This window comes from Bufo gargarizans, chromosome 2, assembly GCF_014858855.1.
Source record: "Bufo gargarizans isolate SCDJY-AF-19 chromosome 2, ASM1485885v1, whole genome shotgun sequence".
Lineage (NCBI taxonomy): Eukaryota > Metazoa > Chordata > Amphibia > Anura > Bufonidae > Bufo > Bufo gargarizans.
In genome coordinates, this window is record NC_058081.1 from 564,515,550 (window position 1) to 564,534,891 (window position 19,342).

Consider the following 19,342-nt stretch of genomic DNA (forward strand, 5'->3'; position numbering starts at 1 on the left):
CACGTACAGTAGCGCAGGTTTTGTAAGTGTATGCGCAAATAAAGTACACAGAATGTCACAGATAATTTTAGGATGCGCACACGTTAAACAGGAAGTATAGCGCAAGTAATGTCACTGTCACCACCACCTAAAAAACATTACACTGAATTAATGTCACTGATATTTAGGATACGCACACGTTAAACAGGAGGTATAGTGCAAGTAATGGCGCTGTCACCACCGCCTAATAAAAAATTACACTTCCTTGTGGTTGACAGCCTTCTAGCCATGTATTGGTTTCATTCTCTGTAAAACGGCTCCGGACCAACCTATCTTTTAATGTGTGACATCTCCTGAACGTTATTATAGGACGGGTCCCTTTTATATCTCTGAGGTTATCATCACTTTCCAACATATCCCAATTATCTCTGATTATTTTTTTAATTTGATCAGCAATAGAGCTCTATTTAAAGGAAAACACAAAGGGTGGTGAATTGGCCTGCTGATGTCCCATCTTACTATCCTTTACTCTGTTTTTTTGTTGACCTAAGTTTGTGGCCTTTGTCATTGCATCATTTAATAGGTTTATGGGATAACCTCTAGACAACAGGCGTCCCTTTAAGTCTAGGTCCTGCCTTCTAAAATCCTCCTCTATTTTGTTAATACGTCTCAGTCTCACAAACTGACCATATGGAACTGCTTTTTTAATGCTATATGGGTGATAGCTGGAATAGTGTAATACCGAGTTGGTGGCTGTGGGCTTACGGAACCCCTCAGTCACCAGCTCATCATTCCTCACTGTTATTAATACATCCAAGAATTCGAGCTGTGAGCCGCCCAAATTTATACGTGAACAGCATATCCATCTTGTTATCTTGATTAAGGTACTCTACACAATCCCTGAAGATAGTTTCTGTTCTTGACCACACTATGAATATATTGTCTATGAACCTGAAATATGTTTGTATATAGGGTTTGGTGGTTGAGTACATGTACTTATTCTCAAATCTTGCCACATATAAGTTACCGAATGTGCATGCAACAGGGGTACCCATAGCAGTACCTAGGGTACCCTAGATTTAAATGAAAAAATTGATATGGGTGTGTTTCTATAGTATTTAGTATGTCATAATGCAGGGTATTGTTTTTAATATTGTGTGTTTTGTAACGCGGTAAGGAATGCCGAGCTCGTGGTGACGTCATCAGCGGGCGCCACACTCCGGCGCCGCTGGTGATGTCACGCATGTGAAATGAGTGCCAGTATTCAAAGGCTGGCACAGTGACACCACCATGTTGTTTGGCCTGAAGAAGCGCTTAGGCGCGAAACGGCCGTCGCCTTTTCACCTATGTCAGCACTGCATGTATGTAAGTCCGCCTCCAGCCATCTTATGTACACAGCTTTTATGTATCCAGCCATCATGTACTCAGCAATGATGTACCCAGCTCTGGAGGAAATAAAAGAAGATTTGCACCGATTGGTGACTGAGTACCGCCTACTTATTCTCTTTTTGTATGTTTTCAGGTTTACTTTTGGGAAGAGCACCGACAGGTACATACCCCACTTGAAAAAAGTGACATAGCCAGTACAGGCGGAGGAAGTTAAACGCAGTAACACTCAGACTATTTTCTATCACGTTTCGTAGCGCAGGTAATGTCGTCCTAAAATTTGACTGAATGTCACTGATATTTCGGATACACAAACGTTATACAGGAGATGTAGCGCAGGTAATGTAACTGTCCGCAGCAGACACCATCTACGGAAAAAGTACACTGGATGTCACTGGTATTTATAGGCTGCGCACACGTTACACAGGAGATGTAGCGCAGATATGCCGCTGTCTGCAGCAGCAGCCAAACTATTGCACGCTATTTAGCGCAAGTTGCGCTAAAAATATATATTGCTGCCACACACCATAGTCCTTAAAAGGACTTTTGGACCTATAACAAGTATAAAAACGAAAATATTCCTATTTCACTCCCTACACTATCTCTCCCTTCTTCAGCACAGCTCTCCCTGACTAGACTGAGCCGAACATGTGTCATCGGGTGTTATATAGCACCCGATGACGCGTTCCGGCCAGACAATCACTGTAATGCCAGTAGCCAACATGGCTACGGCATTACAGTGAATTGCAGTACTTACCTGCACGTTTATTGGCTGCGTAGCAGCCAACAAACGTGTGGGGAGGAGACTCGAGCATGGCGCTGGAGAAAACGCGGTATCCGGCCAAACACCGCGATGTGCCGGGCATCGCAATGCTCGATTAAAATTTGTGTTCAGCCAAGCATGCTCACCCAACACTAGTTGTGAGTTGTCACCTTTAATGGGGTTATCAACTTTGGACAATCCCTTTTCCTTAGAAGGTCATCTGACAATAAGCGGATCACATGGTGTCCTATAGGTTTACAGTTTCCACACAGTCACCAAGGGGAAATAAAGCATTAGACAATTTCCATGGATTTGTAGGGGCTATCCATTCAATACATTGGACATGCTGGTCATCTAGAGTGAGATATGCACTTTGTAGCCGCTCTCCACCTGGGACCATTTTCTATTAAATGGGGAATAGAAAACGTATATGTTTTACTCATGCTTGCGTGCCTTTCCTTACGGCTCTCCAGAGCCTATTAAACAGAGCAAAATTGTTAGAATTTTCATATAATAGTTTTACTAGTTTAAAGTTTTATTAGTTTGAGCAATTATTGTCACAACTGCCTCCTGAGTTGTGAGAGCTGCAGCAGAAAGGACACACACCCTGAGCTGCAGCAGAATGGACACACCCCTGAGCTGCAGCAGAATGGACACACCCCTGAGCTGCAGCAGAATGGACACACCCCTGAGCTGCAGCAGAATGGACACACCCCTGAGCTGCAGCAGAATGGACACACCCCCTGAGCTGCAGCAGAAAAGACACTCCCCTTGAGCCGTCAGGTTGATATAAATCTATCAGAGCATTGAATGGGGAGATCTCTGGATCCATGTGAGGTACAGGGCTGGTTCTAGCTTTGTTAGAAAGAGATTGTCATGTATTATATGAATTTTTTACACTAGTCATGGGAGGACTCCTTTAAAGTGCACAGTCTGCCAGAGATGCATCTAATTTATGACAAGGCGTGAAGGGAAATTAGTTTGGGAGATTCCTGGACAGAATGACTGATCCTGAAATATGTCCCTCACTTCAGGATAGGCTAACACTATAGAAATAGTACAGGCAATGTATTGTCTCACATGCGTGGTTTAACAGAGACTAAGACATTGTGAGCAAGTTATAATCAATACGGGCAAGCGACCCCAGGACTTCACTGAATATGAGGGGGCTCCTGTCCAAGACAAGGAATAGCAGAATGAAGGAGATGGTGATACTGATGATGAGAATACCAGGAGGGAATAGTAATCTAACCTTTTTCATATTTCTATATTCTAGCGAAAATCAAGTAAGAAGTGATATTTCTCTATAGTAGACCCAATTATGTTTTTTTCTGTATCGTTGGCATCACATGAGAAGACTTAGGGGGTCATTTATTAAGAACGGTGTTTAAGACACTGGCCTTAATACCACTTTAGCTGGCGGTGGATGCCCCGGCCTCTAAATAACTTTGGCATATCCACCGCCTGTCTAAATCTACTCCAGCAAGAAAACAGATGTAGAAAATGATAAATGAGACGGGTCTGCTGGCCCATCCACACCACGCCTTCTTTTTAGACCTGCCATTGAGTGGGGAAAAGTCGCAGATTGCGGTGCAAATAACCTTTGTGCCACAATCTGCTGTAGGTATACATATATCTGTAAGTAAATGACCCCCTTAGTCCACATATAGGCCTCTTGCACAGGACCGTATGTATTTTGCGGTCCCCAAAAAACGGATCCGCAAAAAATACGGATGACGACCGTGTGCATTCCGTATTTTGCGGAATGGAACAGCTGGCCCTTCATAGAACAGTACTATCCTTGTCCGTAATGCGGACAATAATAGGACATGTTCTATTTTTTGACGGAACGTAAATACGGACATATCGAAACGGAATGCATACGGAGTAACCGGTTTTTTTTTGCGGACCGATTGAAGTGAATGGTTCCGCATAGGGTCCACAAAAACAACGGAACGGACACAGAAAGAAAATACGTTTGTGTGCAAGAGGCCATAGACAGCCTACGGGGTTCCAGCATACAGATGGTTAACCACACAATACAATCTACTCATGTGAATGATGCCTGCGGCAGCACAAGTGTGCTTTATATGATTTTACATACAAGGTACTTTCTTCATAATCTGTAATGCCATTTCGGTAAAAGTGGTACAATATCTGTGTATGTCACATCTTATTACAAACTGGAGTATACTACATCAAAATTAAAAAAACAAAAACAATTGTAAAGGAACCTGAAGATGGATAAAACATTGTAAAAATGAGGCTTTTTCACTTCTTGATAACCTTGAAGAATGAGAGTGACAGCGGAGAATCAAGTCATGAAATATGTTCTTAATCTCAAATTAAAGTCTTGTTCCTTTTCTTTTTTGACCCTCCATTTTTGATTCTCCTCCTCACTTCTTCTTCCTTTCCTTCCCTGTTTCTTTGTCTTTTTGGCCTTCTTTTCATCTTTCACAAATGTTTTCTTTCTCTCTCCATCCCTCTTCTGTCCACCTTTTTTTTTTATATCAAAGGACAATCTTTTCGCGCCTAGGCATGTAACCATGACAGGAGTGCTCCACTACTTCTAGACCAAAGATTATTTCACCATCAACACAGACAGAACATCCGTACAGCAAGAGCATTGAGATGATGGCACTCCCTTCCACAAGGTTTGGCGATGGTTGATTTACTAAGTGTTTAAGGGGATCTGGATGCCTTTCTTAAAATTTATAGTACAAGTTATGGGTTCTAGATTTTTGGACATTTCCCCCCTAAAATAGGTTAATCTAATTATGTCCCAGGGTTTTTTCCTTCTTCTGGATCCACATTGCAGGATTCTAGGTTGAACTTGATGGACCAGTGTCTTTTTACCATCCTACTATGCTACTCTGTTACCTGACCTCTGTCTTCTCTTGTCTTCCACTCCCTCATTGTTTCATTGATTTCTTTTGTTCTTTTCTCATTCTCACTCTATAGCATTTCTCTTCTTTAACTCTCACACTCTTTTCCTCTCTCTTTTTCCATATCTCCACACCTCTTCTCCTCCATCTCTATAGCTTTCATTCTGTTTATAGCAGCTATATGGATAGAATCCTATGGGGAGTACAGAGAAATACAATTTTAATTATAATTCCCAGCATGGCCAGGTCAGTCTGGGCCCTAGGCTGAAAGGCGGGATCCTCTGTGATGTCTTCATAATATAGGCTAACATGAAAAATAACCGCGCACCACAACCAGGCGCTGCGAAGCTGAATGCACAATGCTGAACCCCTTTTATGTGTGAGGGGCCTGAGCAGCATTCAGAGCAAGGAGAAAAACGAAAACCCTAGAGCGGCTTCTAATGATGCGCTGGATGTGGCTCATGCATTATTTATCACAGCCATCTGCAAAGTAAATCAAATTAATCTTACAGATTATAGAACAATGGAGTCACAGGAAGATGCTGAGGATATTGGGGCCAATACTATAGGTAAAGGTAGCATGGGCTTGGAGGAAATAACCAAAATGTAGGCTCTAAAGACATTCCTGTAGCCTGCACAGGATAAAGTATCTATGGCGCTTCTCTTCCATATACAGTATAAATGCTACTATCATCGCCATCACACTCTCCTATCTCCTCTCTCATTCATACTCACATGCACCAACACTGTAGATAGACAGATGAATAGACAGGCAACAAAAGATAGATAGATATAGGGGCGTAACAATCGCGGTTGCATAGGGTGCGACCGCGACCGGGCCCGGCAGGGGAAGGGGGCCCACTGACCTCACATGTAATGGGAGTGCTCTAACAGGGCCCGGCATGAGGTACAGTGACAATGCCGGGCCTCCGTCAGAGCGCCCTTTATAATATGCGCACCTCGAGCAAGGGGAGAGGGTGCAGAGGCAGGGGGGGCGCGCGGTTCGCTGAATAACCTTGGTCACGTGACTGTGATGTCACCAAAGGTCCTGTAGCCTCTTGCTATAAAGGTTTCTGCCTACAATTGTATGGGCTTCTAAGAGAATGTAGCCCCGCCCCTCTCCGGAAGAGAGCTGAAGGAGGAGGAGCGGAGGAGGAGGCTGACACAGAGGAGAGACGTCCCCAGCGGAGAGGGTAAGGACAGGCCTGTGTGTGTACTGCAGAGCTACCCTGAGCAGGCTGTGAACCCAGCAGCTGCCCATGTGCTGTGGTGCCCCTTCAGAGCAGGGGAATGTTGCCCAGGTTGCATACCCCCATGGCCGGCCTTGGCTCCCATCTTCTCCAGTTCCTGCTGTCCCCACCCTTGCCCACTACAGACCAGTCCTTACCATTGGAAAATGTGGGCCAGTATGTCTCCCCATCAGATCATAATTTTGCAGATTTCTGGTTCATCAAGAGGAGACCCACTTACAGGTCAAACCAGTCCCCTGTCCTGTCACCAGTCACTGATAGAGCTAAGCCCCAGCAATACTGCCGTGCCAGGGGTGTACCCATTGATCACTGAGTGTAACAGAGGTAGCATTGTCCTAGCGCTGCCATGCCACGGGGCGCCCATTAATTACATGGTCTCTGGGCACATATCTGGGCATAACTACCGTGACAGGAACAAAGGTGGGTATAACTGCTGTGAGGGGCCATAAGAAGAACATAACTTTTGTGAAGGGGCCACAATGTGGGCATTAGTACTGTGTGGTAGCACTTAGGGGAAATGTCCTAGATTACCCTGCTATACATTGGCATGGCTCAGTCTTACAGGACCAGCACAGCGCCCCCAGGTGGTGATTTTACAGGGGCAGTCACCATCACTTCCTTATGTGATTATTATTTTTCTCTCTATTACTTGTTCTGGATCCAGTGGACATCATGCCAACGCCAGCGACACCCTGAGGTAGGACCAGATTTTATTCGTTAGGACAGGGTGAGTGTAGCCATGCATTGGGCTAAGTGGGAAAAAAAAAAATTGCCACCTCTTTGTATAAATCGGGGGGTGGGGGGCCCAATCCAAAGTTTGCACTGGGGCCCATAACACTCTAGTTACGCCACTGCATAGATAGATAGATAGATAGATAGATAGAAAGAAAGAGATAGAGAGATAGTGATAGATAGATAGAGATAGTAATAGATAGATAGATATGAGAGAGATAGATATAGAGAGATAGTAATAGATAGATACAGATAAGATAGATAGGGATAAAGATATATATATAGAGAGAGAGAGAGAGAGATAAAGAGATGGATATATATAGAGATAGATAGATAGGAGCGCAGAATGTGTGACGTGGACTGGCGGTTTTGGGGTGGGGGACCATGATGTGGCCACCTGATCCTTGGCGGCCCTGCTCCCTTCCTTGACTCTGGCGCGTGCGTCATGTCCCGGATATGCTGTGATTAGCTGAGAGTGATTTGCAGTAGTTCCGGTGTGCGTCATGGACATGCGCATTTTTTATACTGAGATGCTGTGAACCCAGAGTGTTCCTCCATGCTGGTTGGTTGATCCTTTCTTATTCATTTATATAATTATGTTTTTAATCTTGCACCTGTCACTTTCATGGTGGATACCAATGATGTAATCATGAGCAATTATGGAATTATCGTAAATGGTATATATTTACACATGGGAATGATATTTATATTTTATTGTGTATGCACTTTTATAATATTGGATCATGTATATGTAATATGATATGGTGAAATCATGTTTTTATATATATTTTGGCATTTAATGTATTGTTTTGCACTAATTGGATGAATTGATTATTGCACTCCTTTATATACTGGTATTGGCATCACTATCAATGCTTGAAAAAGGTTCCATGGAGTGAACCGGAACGTCACGCCTTGTTGGTGAATAAAGCACATGTCACTTTATTGGAGGTGCCGCGGTATTCCTTATTTTTGCTAGATAAATAGATAGCTAGATAGACAGATAGTCCAGAAAGCAACACTTCCAAGTAGTAGAAGGGTGCCAGAGACCAGGGCCTAGACAAAGGCCCAACAATACATAGGAAGTAATTGCAGCATCTTATAATGAGAATCCAAAGAAAGAATAGTGGATGATGAAGTAAAACAAGACACCACCTTGAACACCATGGTGAATGATGTTAGTGATGGAGGCTATGCTGAAAGTCTCCTCTGGTCACACAAACAATGTGTCCAACTTTGATAGGACCCCCTTCACAAGGTACAATTACATAATAAACAAGCCAGAGTGCCCTTTCTTTACATATAGTCAGTTCAGGCCAACAGAAAGAAGTCACCAGTGATACATGACGGTAATAAAGGGATTGATGACCCCCAGAGGGCTACTAAAAGATAGGTTACTGAAAAGTGAGGTATCTACTACCAATAGCAGACAACAGCCTTTAAAAAAAAACATTTAAAAAACACAGTAATGTGGCTCTTTTCTTGTTGCATTAGTTGGTCTATGATGCACAAAGGCAATACATTTAGGCCCCCTCTGACAGGTAAGTAATACCGTATTACTTGGCATGGCTGCCCATGGAAACTACTATATGTAGGTGAAGCCACGATATGAAGAATATTGTACAGAAAGAGAGGAAGGATTTACCTGCCTTAAAAGATTTTTGACTATCAGCATTTTAAAAGGATCTATGTTTCATGGCTGTTGACCACGTATCACAGCTTAAATGTGAGGTGATAGATTTATTAGGTTTTTAGAGCTTTAGTTGCTAATGGTACATTTTAAAGCTACCAACAGGATGCTTAATGGAGGGTTGGTTCTCTGTTCCCCTGAATTTCTCGTTCTGTCTTACAGATTTTGGGTGGATGGGGAGAAAACTACTAATCAACAAAGTCCAACCAGATGCTTTCTTCAACTGACTTGTCTACATGGCTCAAAGAATTTTTCTTTTTTATATTTTCTAGGTCAATTAAGTTTCATATAGGTCAGACTTATGAGATCTGGGTACATCAACCTTGTGTCTTGAGCACTGTTATTCCTTCCTTCCATTTTCTAATATGTGTACAGTAGCTTGGTGCTTGGTTTACTTACAACTGACTGGCGATAGATATATATACATATCTCAAGCTAGCTCACAAACTATTTGCCTTGACCCTCCCCTCCATTTTTTTAGGACTAAAGCCATCCAAATGGTCTTTTATTTATATGAAGGGTGGTCCACAACACAGGCAACTATGACCAAGCAAGAACAGGGGTTTTATGGTGATAATTAGAGATGAGCGAATTTAGCAAATATTAGATTCGGCTGCTTCGCCAAAGAAATTCGATTTGTTCTGAATTACGTCATCACGAATCACAATCCATTGTATGTAGCGAGCGCAATGACAGGGAAAAGGGGCGATCATGCCACCCCTCGTCATTGAACCCCCTCAGATGCTGCATTCAACACTGATCTCGGCATCTGACAGTCACGTTGAGGTCTTTCAGGGGTTAATGGGGGTCAAAATAAAAAAAAATACATACTTGCCTCATCCATTTGCTTGTGGGCAGGCCGCCGCGGCCATCTTGATTGAAGAAAACGCCCCAAATCTTGCGCTTGATGACATCACCACATCATCATGCTGTCAGCGTGATGACGTGATAATGTTACACCTCAGCGCACCCAAGATTTGCAGCGTTTTCTTCAAAAAAGATGGCTGCGACAGCCTGTTCGCAAGCAAATTGATGAGGCAAGTATGTATTTTTTTGTTTTTAACCCCAATTAACCCCTGAAAGACCTCAATGTGACTGTTAGATGCCGAGATCAGCGTTGAACGCAGCATCTGAGGGGGGTAATGACGAGGGGTGGCATGATCGTCCTCCTTTCCCTGTCATTGCGCTCGCTACATGCAATGGATTGCGATTCGTGATGAAGTAATTTAGCACAAATCAAATTTCTTTGTGATCTTTGTTACCACGAAGTTCAAGGAAATTTAGATTTGTGGCGAATCGAATTGTTCCTGAAATTCGGATCGAAGTCCACTTCATTAACTTTGATTTGTTCAACACTAAAGATAATTCTAAGATTGGTGCCTCCACTGTAGTTGTCATAGCAGTTTATATGAGAGGTACTTTTATTTTTATCTTTTTGCCAGTTTTTTTAAGTATATATATATATATATATATATATATATATATATATATATAATGCATATTGCTGACCTTGGCAAAGATGGTGGTTCACTACGAGTCTGGCAGTGCGCAGGCGCTGGTTCTGTGAAGTGACATACAGTAACTCTGATTTCCTATTGGCCCTTTTGACACACATGGTCAATGCTTTACCAACCATTACGCTCAGTTGATGGCACCAAACTGGTATGATGTACATTTTTTTGGGCTGGTCCTGTAATCTTATTGGTGGGTTTCTATAATCCCGCCCCTGCTTCTAGTTTGCTAGCTGATATTTCGTCTTCTATTTGATTTTTGAATACTTTTTATTCACTGTATTTATATGCAGGAACACGATTGTGTATGTGTGTGTGTGTATATATATATATATATATATATATATATATATATGCTATATATACTATATATATATATATATATATAATATATACTATATATACTATATATATATATATATATATATATATATATACAGTATATATATACAGATATACTATGGACTACCACTGTCTATAATATTATAGCAGTACTGATGATTATGTATACTGATTGTATGATTCTAATCGTGTAATTATGGCACATGACATATACTGTGGTCCCAGTCTGTAATACTTTGCTTGAAAAAGGCTCCCATAGAGCTGACATGTCATGGCATGAATCTATCAGCACAGCTTTATTTGGATTTTACTTTAAGAGTGCTGCAATTCTTTCCGATAGATAGATAGATAGATAGATAGATAGATAGATAGATAGATAGATATCAACTAGAGAGATAGATAAATAGATAGAAAGGTATCAACTAGAGCGATAGATAGATAGATAGATAGATAGATAGATAGATAGATAGATATTAGATTAGATAGTTCTGACTATTTAGTGTGTAGTTAATTACGTTGATCTACAGTATAATAGGATTTTCTCTCATGTATACTTGTGACTCTGAGCGCATGGTGCCCGGTAGATTATATCTGCAGCACATTGCACCGAGTAATCTGGCTACTGTCTATGTGGGAGGTGGGTGACATAATCTGGTTACAATGTGTTCTGCAGAAGTGTCCCAGTTAATGGCTTGCTCTAGTCTTGTTTCATTAACACAAGATGATTGAATTATGTGCCATACACCTATCTGTATTCACAGAAAGGAAAGTACAATAGAATCCAGAACAATAGAATATGCAGAAAATAAAGAAACACCAAGACCAAGGTTTATCTATCTATCATCTATTACACATCTATCTAATCTATCTAAATATTTAGCAATTTGTCCGAAGTTCAGAGCTGTTACCACACTGGCTGCGAAAAAATACAATTGAGGAATATTAAAATGAAATTGCATATGTTGGTTAATCTAAAATATACTGAAGCAAATCATGCTGTGGAATGCCTCACCCCCAACTAATTCATGAAAGATTATATATAGATATAGATATATATACACATACACATTTTTCTCTCTCTCTCTTTGTCTGTCTTTATATATATATATACACACACATACACATTTTTCTCTCTCTCTCTCTCTCTCTCTCTCTCTCTCTCTCTATATATATATATATATATATATATATATATATATACACACACATTTCTCTCTCTCTCTCTCTCTCTCTCTCTCTCTCTCTCTATATATATATATATATATATATACACACACACACATTTCTCTCTCTATATATATATCTATATATATATATATATATACACACACATTTCTCTCTCATTCTCTCTCTCTCTATATATATATATATATATATATATATATAGTTAATACTGTTAGTTAAATAGGTACTGGCTAGGAAATGTAGAAGTGAGGAATATTAAAATGAATTTGTATATTTAGGTTAATCTAAAATATTCAGAAACATCCATTCTCCAACGAATTCATGAAATATACCCTAAAATATTGCTTTTAAATATCTTTGTGTATATAAATATATATACATATATATATATATATATATATATATATATATATACAGGACCTTTAATTAATACTGTTAGTTATATAGGTACTGGCTAGGAAACGTAGAAGTAAGGAATATTAAAATGAATTTTTACATACAGGTTAATCTGAAATATACTGAAACACCCTGAAAATGTGGAATACTTTCATCTGCAACGAATTCAAGAAAGATACCCTAAAAGGTTGAAAGATTGCTCTTGTAAAGAAAGATATATATATATATCTATATTCAATATAAATACAAATGATAAATGTTATAGTTTTTTACATAATCCAGCGGACACATAAGGAGTGGTGAATTTATATAATTCATGTAACATGAATAGTCTGTGTCATGTATGTAGTGCACGTATTATGTTTAATGTATGTATCCCCAAAGAATTGGTGCAACATTGCCGGTAAAGGATAAAGAGGGTTAAAGCCTTTAGCATCTCTTTGCAAAGACATATAAAAAGAAAACCAAAGAAAATTCAGATTTCCTCAATTTACCGATTAGCAGACTGGTATATCGTATATCACATTCTGCTTACATCACAAGGTTTTATTTAACGGCTGCTTTGATTCCCATTGTTTTAGAAAATGACTGTACATTGCTCTGCCCCAGTGTCTGTCGGGTCTGAAGTTCTTCCTATTTGCTGTGTCTTCAGTCTGAGGTGAGTAAACTGGTTGATGTGCAGATTGCGAACTAGCCGGGCAAGGGCGATGTTTAATTGTATGAAATATAAATGAAGACTTTCTCCATCTATTTACTGCAGTGATCAATTATTCAATCTCTTCTCAGCAAGATTTCGTACAAAAGTCATCTGAGCAATGACATATTCTAGCTACTTGTCTGCCAGCGCTGTGCTGCATAGAGGGAGTATAGGAAAATGAAATTAAACAAAAGGAAAATGATGTAGAGATGATGCACTTGAAAAAGCCATAATATATAATAAATCAATAAATACACTGTGTGTGTAAATGTATGTATGTATTGGTATATATCATATATGTATATATGTGCATCTCTATACCTATAGTATGTGCTTACATGTCTATGTATAATGTACTTGTATGTGTGTTTATTATTTATGTGTATATGAATATGAAGATATATATGTATACGTGTTTTAAAGTGAATATATGAATGTATGTACATGTAGATTATATATGTATATAATGTGTGTATAATATGCAAAAGTGAAGAGAAATAAAAAAAAGAATATATACAAATTCAATAATATAATCTGGGACATGCCAGGATTACAGGGTACATGCCAACCATATAGTTTAGATACTGGAATACATATCATAATGCATATGACATGAATCTATCGGGGGATGCGTGTATATACTTGATGAGGGCTTCTCGAAGTACTAATCCTCCGATGTGCAGATCTCTCCTGTATTTTACAATCTACAATGAGTTATAATAACTCTTAAGTAATCCATAGAGAGGTAGTAAGGGACGGTATGAGGTAAGACGTGTAAGGGTTAAGGGGTGTGGCTGGAGATGCCTGGGCCACCACACCTTGTGATCAGTCATCATCCTGATTCAGCAATCAATGGGACAAGGTTATGTACAAGGTGACTTTGGGAAGAGGCAAAAATGACTGCAGTACGGTAAAGTGGAGCACTGATCCACCGGAAGTACGGCTGCTCCATATTGACAGGGCACAATGCAGAGGCGCAGGGCTGGCCCGCCAGGAGGAAGCTGGCACCCGCAGTCATATATCTTCTATGTATATATATATATATATATATAAGATCGGTGTGCGGTTACAAATTGTATGTGTGCTATACTTGTAGTATAGAGTCCATACTAGTTAGATGATGGATAAGAAACAGACACAGTCATAGCAAGATTATATATATATAGAGAGAGAGAGACAATAGAGATGATAGACACATTGATAGATGATAGATCAACAGATAAATAGAAAGATAGATATGAGATAGATAGATAGATAGAGAGAGAGAGAGAGAGCCACAATAGAGATAAGATAGATGATAGATCAGTAGATAGATAATAGATTGATAGGGAGATAGATAGATAGATAGATAGATAGTAGACACAGATAGATATAAGATGCATAGATAGATAAATATTTAGATAGATAGATAATAAATTGATAGGTAGATAATAGATAGAAGGACAGACAGATAGATATTTAGATAGATAATAGATTGTTAGGTAGATAATAGATAGACGGACAGACAGATAGTATACAGGGATTTTTCCTCTGTTCGGTTCACATTTCTCCTTCTATGTGTCCTTTTTCTGAGTGAGGTCTAGAATAGGGGATTGAAAAACCCCTCCATCAAATTATCCCTAACCTCACAGTGGGATTACAGGATAATATACTTTGCAGGCCATCAACGTAATCACTTCTCCCAGTATTTCACCCTCCTAAACCCATAAGCACATTAGGATCCTCTGTGCCCACTCTTAGGACAAGCAATGGGCAGAAATTAATCAAGATAAAAAGAAAAATACCAAGGCCTGTGAATGGAAAAGCCGCTTTGATTTTGCTCGGATTAATGTTGTTGGGAGGAAATGAATGAATGAATGAGTGGAGAGCGGCATTAAGGGGAATGTGTCTGCAGCCCTCACATACCCCTTGGGGTTAGCCCGCTGCACAGGGGCATTAAAATGCGGTGATGAATGGCACAATGAGATTTTGATTAAATTTTGGGTCAGAAACATAAATCAAGATTTCCAGAGTATAAATAATTCAGGAAAGCTGTGTGGACTGTGCGCTATTACAATGTATCAGTCCAAGAACAATAGAAAACCGCAGTGTATACCTGCTGCTACCAAACACCACATTTCTCAATAAATAGTACACTAAGGCAATGTCATAATATCATGAAATGAATAATAACACTAATACTTTCATAAAAATCTATAGACGTCACCCCCCTCTTATATGGTGATACAAATACCAGCAATACTGCAGACTTTATACTTCTATGGGAAGATGTAGCAGTGCTGCATTCATTTGTGACAAGGGAAGACAATTCGATAGGAGAACCTGTGGTGTTCTGGAAAGCCATGGATAACATATGGCGATACCTTCATTGTGATGTTTTTTTTGCAAAAAGACAAACTCAGCTCTGCTATATAGATGTTACTGATAAAAGATGCAATCATGTAGAGGTTCGATAAATACCTGTGCAGATGTCCTAGGGTATTGCCCGCTAGCCTCTTGAATTCCTCTTTTTTAAACTCCATGGCGATCCTATTAATAAGTCCAGTTATTGAATCTGTGATTTCAAGAAAAAGTTCTCATTACGAACGTTAAGGCCAAAAGAAATAATGGCTAATTGATTATTATGACTTAATCCGAATACATGGAGCATTCAGTAGAAGGTGGAACATCTATGGTGTGGCCTTGGAAGAGACAGACATAAGTAGGCATCGGCTTATGTAGTAATGAGGAAAGCCATAGGAGTGATAGCAGTGGAGCTCAGGCTGTGCTATGCAGTATAATATCCAATAAATATCCTTCTTTCTTGCGTGGGATGGCCATGAAACAGAGTGGGGAAAAAAGCTCTGGAGTCAGAGTTATGTTGAGAAGCTTCTAGTGGTCGTCAGGGCTCCTCTACCACTATAGAGAATGTCTGGTAAGACCATGGACAGGGAATCGTCTCATTTCAGCGCCATGGACAGCAGGGACTGTGAAGTCATGCATTCACACCATGGACAGTATTGACTATGTAGCCAGGTATTCAGCACCATGGACAGCAGTGACTATGTACTGTAGTCAGGTATTCAGCACCATGGACAACAGAGATTATGTAGATTCAGGACCACAGACAGCATCAGGTTGTGATCAGGTATTCAGGATCATAGCCAGCAGCTGCTACTTGAGCAGGTTCTTCAGGACCATAAAGGGTAGTTCTTACCTAATCAGGTTGCTCAGACAGCGGAAGTTCTGCAGTAAGGATGTGCAGCACTAGGGAGACCCTCAATTATCTAGTCAGGATAGCAAGCTCTAACTTCTCTCTTCATCATTCATTCCATAGCTTTCTAAATCCTTATCACACCCTTAGAAGAGCAAGGTGTAGAGAGGATGAGTCCCTCACTCAGCTGTAGACTTCTCACCCCCCACCTCTTCCTCCCTGGCTTCAGCACCATGGACAACTCCACTCAAATTGCTATATTTGGAGGTGGATTAGAAGGCGCTTCCCAGTTAAGTCCCAGCTGAGTTCTACTGAGGGAGGGGACGAGGAGAGCTGGGAGGGGGAGCAGCAGACATTGCTTATAATAATCTGTAAAGGTACTTAGTAAGGGGGGATGGGTGCGATTTGGTTTGTTTGGAAGGGTGGTGTGTGTGGGGGGGGGGTGTTGTACAGTTTAGGAATTTCTATTATCAGTTCATTTGACTGTGTTTAACTCTTTCAGTACAAACTACAAGTAAAAAGTAAGTATAAATGCAAGGTAAAGAAATTCTATTCTTACTAGAAAAAAAATTCAAAATAGTGTTTAAAAAACAGTTAATTTATGTTTACTGAACAGAAGATTATATTGTTATTATTTATGAATTCTAATTTATTTTAAGGATGAATTATACTAATTGGGTCCTGATATTAAATATTTAGTCAGAGTTTATGTTACTGCCTGTAATAAATGCATAAGGGGCTGGGTATCAGTGCAATAAATAAATACCGACAAAAAAAAAAAGACATTTCTCAAGTTAGAATCAATGCACATTTTTTGCCCATATTAAAAGCCAGCATTTCCCCCATTAAATAGAACTGGAAAACCCGCAGCACTGAAAACCGTGATCGTTTTTTACTTTTTTATACCGTGATTCTTAATGGAAGCATTTCTAAAAAAAAAAAAAAAACACACAAAAAGTGCAACCAAGATTCATGGCAAAATTTGGGGGAAAAAAAGCCTCTCAAACTCCTGATTTGATAAGCTTTTTTTTTTGTAGCTTTTTCAATGCATTTTTAGGTGTTTTTTTTTTCTAATTAGTGTGTTTTTTACTTGACAGTATTTTTATTTTTTATTTTTTTTTTGTTCTTTTCTATAGGAAAGAACTGTATGTACTCCCCTGTACTGTCACTTATTCTGTGGGGAAAATATATTGGTACAAAAACTGCCATGCAAAAATGCTGCTAAAACACATTAGCACTTGCACAGGGCACAAAAAACAAAACAAATGGATGTATATGAGACAAAAAATGTCAGGCAATGAGGTAAAAAGAAAAATCCAGAATCAGAGCATGGTGTGATTTAAAGAAAAAACGTTAACATCGCTAGAAAAGCTGTGTGACACCAGCCTTAGTGCTCCATGTACAGATATCCTTGACCCAGGTTCACACATAGGCTTAAATTTACTCTGTGCTTGGCGCAGTTAGGGGTGTAACTTAGCCAGGAAGAGGTGTGGCTTAGCAGAAATGGGATGTGGCTTAAGATATGACAACATGTGCCAAATTGCACAAAATGTTTGGCACAAAATTCTGCTGTAAAGTAAGCCAGGTGGTAAAAGGTCTCTTTATAACCATGTACCACATGGGCAATATAAAGGTAGACAAAAGTATCTAATCAACTACTTGAAGAGGCTTCACAGCTTGCCAAGCACAGCGCCGTCCATTGTATAGTGGCTGTGTTTGGTATAGCAGCTCAGCCCCATTCAAGTAAATGGGACTAAGCTGCACCTAGGCCACTTGAATGTGGCGTCACTGGCCGAGGAAGAAACTGTGGCACTCTCTGGAGCAGCGTGGCCTCTTCATCAGCAGGGGTGTGAGGAGCCTGACCCCCACCGATCCCACACTGATTAACTATCCTGAGGATCAGTCATCAGTATAAAACACTCGGAGAACCACTTTGACTATGGTCTTACAGGAGTGTGCTTTTTACTGTCAGGAAAAACACCTCAATGCCCTGATTGAATGACCATTATGTGTTTTTCAGGACTTGCTCTGTGGGGAATTTTTTAATAAATGCAGCATGGCCTGTCTCATTAAATCCCCCTCATGAGTTATTGGGTCCATAATTCATGGACAACGCTGCATACATCTTTACCCTACTGTATATATAACAAGATAGTGTCACCTATATCTATAGGAAAGAAGGTTCCTAAACCAACGTAAAAGGGGATTCGGTTCTCACAAGAGCTGCTATTGACTTTAGAAAATCCACCGCATCAATTCCAATAAGGAACCCGGGAGGACGAATATTTTTCTCACAGTGCCTTCACACGTGGCACATTTTATTAATGCAACTGAAAATCAGTTCCATTCACCTGAATGGGGTTGTTCCAATTCATTTCGGATCCAAATACATTTAAGAAAAAATAAACATTAGCAGGTGGAAAACATCACATGCAGGGGTGGAATGCCATAGACCCTATAGGGAAATTTCCTGGTGGGCCAGCCCTCCTTACGGCCAGCAGCTATGGAATAAAATGATCTGATTCTCTCAGCATTATTTAAGGCTAGGAGTACAAGGTACTTATGTACTTGGCAAACAGCTACCGGTGTCCTCCTGATCTTGACTGTACCACTGTCCTCACTGTTGAATACTCTGGCGAGAGCACCGCATTTTCTGCTGCACTGTTCGGTTCTGCTGGAGCGGTATTTTGTGCTGCACTATGGTATTGCAGGCTTCGCCTACTTCTTTTGCCCTGTCTTCTGTCAATTTGGACCTGCTACAACATGGGACCACTTTTAGTGTTTTTCAGGACCACTTTAAGTCCGCAGTCCACCCCTGATCACAGGCATCACAGTACAATCAAAATGATACCCTCCCCTGTCCTTTTGTATACTTATGTAAGTCAAACCATCAGTAGAGTGTATTCAAAACATGAATATAATGCAAAAGCAGTATATGCTGTCACACCTGAATAAGAACATGTGTTAGGTACCATAAATGTGATTGCTCCACAGTCAGGAAGCAGGCTGTGTATGCATCTCCAGTTCTAAATAGCAGCAGAAGTCATCCCAAACACCTTTACTGAATATCTGTAAAGGGGTTATCAAACCCTTATAATGACCCCCCCCCAATGCCCAGCAACTCATATAGATTATACTTACCCCGCTCCCCGACACCCGCATTGCTCCTGATCCCCGCACGGCCGCAGCTGCATCTCCCTGTCGCACGGATCAAAATATCCGGCGATAGGGGGGAGCAGCCAATAGCAGGCCGCAACGGCGACGAGCCTCCCTAGCGTCACCCGTGATCGCAGCACAATAATGCCTCTACCTTACCCTCCAACAAGAATTTTG

At 40.3% G+C, this 19,342-nt stretch overlaps 1 protein-coding gene across 1 annotated transcript in view; it reads right to left on the reverse strand.

Annotated features, from left to right (window-relative positions):
- The window catches only part of SLC17A7 (solute carrier family 17 member 7), a 101,948-nt gene extending 86,610 nt beyond the window's left edge, over positions 1-15,338 (reverse strand). Inside the window, exon 1 of the mRNA XM_044278181.1 lies at positions 15,277-15,338. Within this exon, the coding sequence (XP_044134116.1) occupies positions 15,277-15,338 (62 nt within the window). The remainder of the gene's footprint in view (positions 1-15,276) is intronic.
- Between the last annotated feature and the right edge of the window lie 4,004 nt (positions 15,339-19,342).